The sequence below is a fragment of the Protopterus annectens genome, chromosome 5.part0 (assembly GCF_019279795.1).
Source record: "Protopterus annectens isolate FY-2018-M chromosome 5.part0, PAN1.0, whole genome shotgun sequence".
NCBI classification, from domain to species: domain Eukaryota; kingdom Metazoa; phylum Chordata; order Ceratodontiformes; family Protopteridae; genus Protopterus; species Protopterus annectens.
Window position 1 is genome coordinate 1,165,962,248 of NC_056735.1, and position 9,348 is coordinate 1,165,971,595.

The 9,348-nt window shown below is 42.4% G+C and overlaps 1 protein-coding gene across 1 annotated transcript in view; it reads right to left on the reverse strand.

Moving 5' to 3' along the window:
• The window catches only part of RNF7 (ring finger protein 7), a 91,338-nt gene extending 82,225 nt beyond the window's left edge, over positions 1–9,113 (reverse strand). Inside the window, exon 1 of the mRNA XM_044071010.1 lies at positions 8,889–9,113. Coding sequence (XP_043926945.1) covers positions 8,889–8,979 — 91 coding nt within the window. The 5' untranslated portion in view covers positions 8,980–9,113. The remainder of the gene's footprint in view (positions 1–8,888) is intronic.
• Between the last annotated feature and the right edge of the window lie 235 nt (positions 9,114–9,348).

The following is a 9,348-nucleotide window of genomic DNA, read 5'->3' on the forward strand; positions in this document are numbered from 1 at the left end:
ATGGGGTGAAAAGCTTGAAGGACGACTCAGAGCTCTCATCTCTGATGTTGATATGATCTGGCCTCTGATGGAGGACAGAGACCTTGAAATTGCAGGTGACCAAAAGAACTCCACCCCATGTCTAAGGCATTGGTGAACAGTTCTTGAGAAAGGGCTGGAGGCTGAAAAGGACCTGCCTGGGTTAAGAACAAACTGATGAATTCACCTCTCAAACTCCTTCTTTAGGTAGGGAAGCAGAGGTACACTGAAATCCAGAGTGTGACAATGCTGCAGCCAAACTGCCCTGAGATACCACTAAAAGCTTCCACATATGCAGTCTGGCAAGACAAAGTGCTGGAATAGAAGAGACCATGAATCCCAGATCCCAAAGAAACTCTCTAGCGGTCATGGCAGTCAGAAGAAGAAGAGACCGAAAGAAGGCAGCCAATGACAAAACTTTTGAAGGTGGAAAAGGCGCCAACATTGTCACTGTCTGAATCCTGCATCCCAGATACACATGATCCCGACAGGGAGTCAGGATGGACTTTTGGAAGTTGATACAGGTCCTCTAGATAAGTAAAAATCTGAATGCCCTGGGGCCTGCAAAAAGCAATCAGAGCTAGGCATTTTGTGAATACCCTTGGGGCAGTAGAAAGGCCAAAGGGCAGAGCAAAGAACTGAAAATAAAAGGAACACAGAGAAACATAACTTTCTGAAAAGAGAGCGAGTAGGGATATGAAGGCAAGCACCTTTAAAAAATACAAGGACACCAGAAAAGCATGGGGTAATAGAGAGGAAACAGGGTTTGAAGAATAAGCATCTGAAAAGAAGGGATTTTCAAAAAAGTGCTGAGGCAGGGGAGATTCAGAATAGGTCACCAAGTGCCTTCCTTTTGAGGAACCACAACCATCCCGGAATAAACACCCCTTCCCACTTGGGAAGGGGGGACAGGTAGAATGGTTCTCCTTGGTTCACTAGGGACCCTACAACCATGGGAAACGAGGAAGTTGCTCCACAGGTTGAGTAATCCCTGAAACAGGAGGGAAGAGAGACTTCCATACCATGAAGTAACCCTGCGAACCCAAGAGTCTTGAGAGGAGATGCCAATTTAGAAGGCAAAGGGAAAGTGGAAGGAACAAAGAACCTGGTCTAAATGGAGGTGGGTGTGAACTGTCAAAGAGAACAGGCTTATCATATAAAGGAGGCTTCTGGGCCACAGAAATTTGAGAAGCCTTAAAAAAAGGAGGCCTGCCTACCACCCTTCCTGCGCTTGGAGGCCTAGCAGGGTTGCCTGCAAACAAAGCAGATCTAGAAAGATAATTACTCTAGAAATTAGGAGAGACAAAATATGTTTAAGTCTCTTCAAGAGAAAGGCAAATCCTTGTAGGATCTTAACATGTCAGTAACAGCAATAATCCCAAAAAGTTATTATTCAAAGAAGCATCCAACAACTTGGACTATCCTTATCAGAAGGCAAAAGCTTAGAAGGCTTGACAGAAGAGACTGACAAAACAGCAGTATCAGCATAAGGGCATTTAAATAAAAATTGACTATCCTCAGAAACCTTATAGAACCTATCAGGTTTTAGGAGAAAGAGGTTGAGAATCAGGACACCTGGAAGCAGCAATGAAAGTATCTAACAAGGCAGCCAATTCATAATATCTTCTCTGAATATCAAACACTTGAGAAGAATCCCACAAAGTGTTCCATCATCCTAGCAATTGTGTCCCCAAAGGACCATTCCTCAAAAGAAGCCTCAGGGCTAACAGACTCCTCTTCATCAGAACCATACGCCAAAGGCGTCTGTGAATAACAGGACAAAGACCCCTCATCAGATACTGAATCCTTAAATCATGGAATCTAGTTCCCTAAGCCATTTAGGAGGCTACAGGTCCAAGGAGAAGCGGGTATAGAAACCCCTTGAGGAGGCTTTAGGGCCATCAAGTCAGAAAAGTCCCAAGTCAACTCTTGCCATCTCCTTTAAGGATCCTTAGGATGGACCCAAAACATGCTTCACTTTTTTGGAAGAGACATTAGCTGTAACAAACACCAGAAGTTCCAACCCTTAAAGCGATTCAATAAGAGAACCTTCTCCCTGACCAGTACCTGTGGAATCCCTCGAGGACCCTCAGAGATAATCAGCCTCATTTTCCCCCTTGATGTCCACAGCAGATGTCTGCAAAACCTCAGAGGACATGCAAAAAGACAAATCCATCCAAGCTTCTGACAGGGCTGCAGCACAGAATTTGATATAGAAGCTGAATGCCCTGCAGAGCTATTCCCTGTTTCTAGAGAGGCATCCATTGGAGGCTGGACAGCTAAAGAATCTGGATGACACTTTTTGGCCTTCTTCTTACCTAACGGGAGTATCTCAGGGTTAAAGGATTCTGCCATGGTACCCTGGACTAACCGTTTTAGCCACTAGTTTTCAAGAGAAATGGCCATGGAAGACAAATGGCTTCTGAGTGTCTTAAGCACAAATGCCTTACAGACACAAGAGGTATGGTTGTGGGATGCACTCAAACAAGAAAAGACACTGTTTGTGATTATCCTTATGGGGAATCTGCCTCCCACAGACATTTTCCCTTCTTCAATGACATAGGTTCATAGGTTGATACTACTCTATCTGCCCTAGGGCACTTATAAGCCTAGCCAGAGTGTGTTTGGCTTTCACCACCCTTTTAGATTAGTGGACTGTGTCTCTGTATAGTAGGTCACAGAAGGTAGCCATATTAAGGTTAGTTTACTGTACCTCTGTCTAGCAAGGACACAGAAGAGATCCCAGGGGTAAATTTACAGTCTCCCATCCACTCGTCAAGACTTCTCTTGAATAGGGTCAGTGAGGGGCTCTGCCTAATATGGATTGGGATTTTGTTCCAGAGTGAGGGGAGCCTCTGGGATATGAATCTGTCCCTCCAGCATGTCCTGTTTATTTCTGTGCTGAGGTTCAAGTCCCAGGAGCGTGTAGCTCTAAGGGATGTGGATTTCTTGAGGTGGAGCATGTCCATTAATTCTGGGTTGGACATGGCTTTATACGTCAGACACAGATTGCCTCCGAGTAGGCGGTACACAACTGAGTAGAGCTGGAGTTTCTTTAGCCGAAGTGCATAGGGCATCTGTTTGAGTCCCTTGATCCTCTTGGTGAGGTACTTTTGGGGTCTTTCCAGTTGCCGCAGGTGTCGGGTAAGGTACATCCCAAATGGGGCATTGTATTCAATTAGGAGTCTGATAAGTGATGAGTAGAGGGGCACAATGACCTCTCGATCTAGATGCGAACCCTTTCATAAGGTGGGCTATACAGAAGGTCTTTCTAACTACTTTGGCAACATGATTGTCAAAGGAGAGATTACTATCTACTTGGGTCCCCAGGTCCCTAATTACTTCTTCCGTACTTAATGGATTACCACCTATGTGGTAATTTGTGGGCACTTTGTTTTTTCCAAAAGGGATGACAATGCACTTTTTGGCATTTAGCTTTAGGCCATGGCTCTGGCACCAGTTATCCATCTCTGCGAGACCCTTTTGGAGGATGCTCGTGTCAGCCGGAGAGTCGATTACGGCACCCAGTTTGCAGTCGTCTGCGAACTTTGTCAGCCATAGTCCACCCGTGTTAGCCTGTACCTCGGAGAAATATATACCGGACAAGAGAGGTTCCCAGGACTGAGCCTTGTGGAACGCCACTCGTAACTGGTTTAGAGTCTGACATAGAACCCACATGGTCAGAATTGCAGGTGCCATCCTTAAGCCAGTTTGCAACCCATCTTGTGACATAGGGGTTGATATTTAAGCTGGTGAGCTTATTTATGATGCCCGAGTGGGGTATTGTGTCAAAGGCTTTTGCAAGGTCCAGGTAGGCTGTGCGGACAACCTTCCCTTCATCTATGGCTTTGGTAACAGTTTCAAAGAAGTCGACCAGGTTCAAGAGGCAATATCTGCCCTTAAAGCCGAATTGGGTAGGATCCAGTGTCTGGAGGTTCCCAATGTCCTTGTTTATGATTTCCATGATTATGCGCTCCATAGCCTTGCAGACCAGGCTGGTCAGGCTTATAGGGCGATAGTTTCCGGGGTCTGTTGTGGCACCACCTTTGAGGAGCAGGACCACTGATTGGCACCACCTTTGAGGAGCAGGACCACTGATGCTGTACTCAATTCCTTTGGTACATATCCTGTAGTAAGGCTGAGATTGAACAGTGTCTTTAAGTGAGGATTTAGTTGTTCTTGGAGCTCATGTAAGACACAGCCCGGGACACTGTCTGGTCGTATTGATGCTGTGTTTTTTGCTTTGGAGAGGGCAGCTTTCACCTGTGCATCTGTGATCACAGGGAGGCTACATTCCGTTGGGATAGACATTTGCTCTTTTGGAGGGGAAGGGGGGGGGAAGAGAAGTTTGCACTGAACCTTTCTGCCAGTATGTTGGCAATGTCTGTGGGTTCAGTGTATTTTTTGTCATTTTGCACTAACTCAGAGCATATCTGGGAGTTGCCTCTCAGGTTCCTGACATAACTAAAGAAGGCCTTGTGATTATCCTTAGTGTCTTGTGCAATTTTTCTTTCGAAGTTTGCCTTAGATGATTTTATTAGGGATCGTAGTTTCTTGCTAGTACTGATCAGAGACGCCTTCCCTTTTTGGGATTTTGCTCTATCATGTAGTATTTTCCTCCTTCTGTTATATAGCTTATTTATGGCCGGGGTCCACCAGACAGGTCTCCTGCCTTTGGAGGAGTGAGTCTTGGTTTTATTTGGGATAGTATGCTCCATGCATTCCTGTAGGTGTCCATAGAATGCTTTTGTAAAGGATTCTGCTTTTTGGGCCGTAGTTTCCACTGGCCTGGGGCCTTTGAAAGATTCCACCTCGGTTTTGAGGAGTGTGAAGTTTGCTTTTGAGAAGTTCTTCACAGTGGTTTCCTTGGCTGGGTTGTTCCATAGCATTTGAGTTTATAAATTCTAGGAACAGTTGGACAACATGAACTTATCTGGTGGTCAAGTATTCAATACCGCAACAAGGCATTCAGACCAACTAGAAATAATGGCATTCAAACTAGCGGCAAAGAGGTTCTGGATAGTTGCATCCATGCATCCCCTTTATGCCATATGTTCTGTGAGGGGAGCATAAATGTGATGTATGGTACATAAAAGATCATTAGACTGTTGTATACTGGCCGAGTGATCCCCTCTGTTTAGGATACTGCCAACAATGTTATAGGAGGACATACTGAGTTCTCAGCGACCTCAGTTCGGACCATTACATGCAGTACACAGAATAATTCCATAAAAGAAAAATAATTACTAATTTGGACTCTTCAGAGTTTCATATTCAGACAGGTCATGCACTGTACTAACACAGTGCAAAGAAGACATTTTAGAGAAATTAAAGGTAAGTTAGTCTAATACAAATTGGAATTGCAATATGAAAGGAGGGAAAAACAAGCTTATGGTACATTTAGACAGAAAGTCAGGGAAGAGAATTAGATAACAGTATGGAAAAAAGTGATGAAGGCAAAGTAAGGAAGTATAAGGAATGAAAAGATACCCATTCACATTTAGGGATATAGTTTTTCCTGGACTTGAGCAAGAGTAGAGCCAGATTTTAGCTAGGACGTCTTTCAGAGTGGTTCTGAAATATGGGAGGGAGGGTACAGACCTGATGGATACAGATAAGGAGTTCCAGGCCGTAGCAACCTTGTACAAGTGTACAGACAATGCCCAGCAGATTTGCTAGGTTTGTAAACAGACAAAAGTTTCTGGTCACTGGATCACAACGACCAAATGGGAACACAGTTTTTTTTAGTGCTAGACAAGCAGGTGGATGCTGGATAATTTTATAGGTGGTAAGAAGTTGAGTAAATGTTAGTTGATGTGGAAGTTCTAACCAATTTAGGCTTTTCAGTGCTATACAGTGGTGGGTACTGAAAGGGGTTTGTGCTGCAAATCTAGCAACTTTAGCATTGTTCAAGTTTTAAGATTTGTGAAGGCTGGTAAGGACAGGAGCACCATAAAAAAGAGCGAGGAGGAGATATAGTGGCAAGTGTAGTTTTTAGTGCATCAGTGAGAAAGTTTTTGGCTCTATAAAGCATCCCTAGTTTGAGTTTTTCTTATGCGATTTTGTATATGCAAGGAGAATGTAAGATTTCACGAGAGAGGGATTTGGGGAAAAAAGTAGTCTTTTTTGGGTTGAGCAGGAGTTGTGAATTACAAAATTTCAGTGGCTGTTAAAGCTTCCTGAATAATTTTTGGAGGTGTACCATGTTTTCAGATGTGCAAATGAGTGTGGACTCATCTGCGTATTGCATTAGGGTGGCCTGTTGCGTGAAGTATAGAGGGTGCCAGTGAAGAGGAGGGGACCGAGGATAGAGCCTTATGGTACACCGGTGGTGACTGGGAGGTAAGGAGAGTGTGTTGAGTACCATTTTACTGACAGATAGCTTTTGAACCACAGAATGGTGGGCTGACAAGAGACCTAGTGAGGACAGTGAATTAGAAGTTTGCTGTGACAAACAGTGCTGCTTTAAACAAGTCTAGAAATAAGGAAGAGACTAGTATGCCATTACATCTAGCTTTACTGAAAGTATCTATATATGTTACAAGGGCAGTGCTAGTACTATGGGAAGGACAGAAGCCATGTTGTGTAGGGGATAAGAATTCTTCTTGCAGGAGATAGTCAGCCAAGTATTTCGGCAAGGGGAGATATCATCTAAACTGTTTGTATAGTGAGCGAGTCTCCCCATTAAAATGTCAGACTGGCATCCAATTCAGAATTAGTTTTCTACTTTGCATCCACTAAATGTCATAATAATAAAAAAAGTGTGTGACCCTGAGCTGAATAAAGCAGTTAAATGGAATACAAATGACTTTTTTTCACATGTAGGCAGACAATGTTTAAGCAGACATGGCGACATTTTGGTGCCACTGTGCATACACTCAGCATACGTATCTGTGATTTCAGCTTTGATCCACCTTTCTGGAAGCTGAGCAACAAACAAACAAGCATGAAACTTCGTCATTTGCTGTGCAATGTAAAGTTATACAGGAAGGGACTACCACATACTCCCTAATTAAAGCCAACAAAATCCAGGATATAAAATGAAGCCCATTCATGCAAAAGGGCAGTATTAATGCTGTTGCTCCACGGCATCTAGAGGTGCTAAGAGAGGAGGAAGGTGCTGAACTCCCATTAGACTTGCTAAGAATGCTTTAGCTTACCCACGCAGCAGAACTAGCAATCAACAAGAACATATGTAGTCAGATGTACCAGAAGCTGTGCCAGGTCCCCTTTTAAAATTATAGAACTGCTTAAATACAATCTCTCCCAACCCACCATATATTCTTCTTATGCTCTTACTCATAAACATGACCCTTAAGTGGGCACATCCCTCTTACAGCATTCCTATTCCAAAATGTCAATCCAAAAATAAATACAGTAAGTCTTAAATTATGCAATTCATTAAACAAAAAAAAATAAGGAAACTAGCAATAGCACAGCTTGTTAGGGGGCTCAACCCACTCAAATTCTGCAATTCTTTCTTCACAAATGGCAGCTAAATAGAAAAAAATATAACGCTCAGTGAAAAATAATACTCTGCAAAGAATTTTTTTTTTAAACTTGGCTTGCTTCAATACAATGCACAACTTTTGCTCCGTTTTAAAACAGTTTTCCTTTTCAGTTTTTAACAAATCTATTGTTTGGAGGGATAAAAAAATCTAGCACAAGAGTACCAAGATGGAGCTACCATCTCTGTGATGCACGGCTTCTTTATTATATTTGCTATAGGGCCCCTTTATCCACTTCTGTTTAGAAGTATGAAAAGGGGTGAAGGGTTGAGGAAGTCCCGTCCAATAAACATAACCAAAGCAGTAATTGATTGTGCTTCTATACCTCCCATCTGTATTACTAAAAATCCAAATCACTGTACATAGATGCTCATGAACCAAATCAAGTATACCATATTGACACATTAAAAGAATGTTTTGGGAGTACAAATTAACATTACACATGCTGTGAGCATTCTACCTGAAGCTGTGAGTGTTTAACATTTTGCCCTTGTTTTCCACATTATGAAAGGTAATGTCTGACACTTTTTGAGATAGAAGGTTTGGAATGTTGGCATGATGCCGGTCTCAAAAATATGTTTGTGTCAATGAAAAAAAAATTACATCTAGTCCCTACAGTAATAAATGCCCAGAAATCGTTTTTTCTTCAACAGAGTTAAAGATTTGGCAACGTTTTACATAGCATACATTTTGCTTGGGACAACACTGAAAGGAGTTTAGATTTGATAAGTAGGATGGCTGACAAATTAAAAGCATTATGTTTCAATGTGCCTCTTAAATGCCCCTCGTTTTGCCTGAACCTAATAAAAACTTATATCATTGTGCCACAACAGTGAAAGCTAGTCATTACATCATTTCAGATACTACAGTTACAGACTTCTTGTTCATTAGAAAATGCTCAGCGATTCTATTAGCTTTTTAAGTAAATGCCACCAATATTTAACAGCTATCAAAATGTAAGAACGAAACCAAACTCCACTTGGGCATTTAACCCTCATTTTATTTAGTTATATATTTAAACATGTTTACACCAACAGTGGAAAACACTTAAAAGGACAATGCTTCCATTCCTACTACTTAAGGCGCCGCTCGTATTACCTTTGAAGACACAGATCATACAGCAGTGCAAGACACGCTCCCAAAGTGTTTATGACACAGAGATACAGATCGCAGAACTACCCAGTGTAAAAACAAAACACTCCCAAATTCCCAATCTAGGTTTTAAACAGTTACATGGCTCAATACTTCAATCAGGCCATACTAACTATGAAACTAAACTGGTGGGTACTCGGGTCCAACGTACCCAGCCCAACTTCTTAAACAGGCCCCGAAAAGAGCCAGGAAGTGGAGTGTGTCTCTTACCCATAACTTGAACTCTGCAAATAGCACACGTGTCACACTCAACGTCCCAGCTCCACATAGCTACCGCATTCCATTTTTTAAGAGAGAACATTTTTGTCACCTCCAGATTTGCGGCTGAATAGTAGCTGATACCTCAGTTGCACACCACTCTGTGTAATAACAAACCCCGCCCCTGCTCGTCCCATTTCACGGAAAAAAACAGCCTGGTTGACAGGCAGGCGCGTTCACGTTCCAAACATAAAGGAATATGTATTCAGTTGTCTAATAAAACAAATACACAACTGCAAGGGCAATTTACCGTACTTGCTTTGCAGCAATATGTGTTGCTTTCTCTGTCAGGCATTTTCGTCACCAAGTCTTGATGATGAACAAACCTTCTAAACGTTTTCACTTTACTCAAAGCAAAAAAGTTTTACAGTTTCACATCACACACAATCCCTGATCTCACATTTTAACCTTT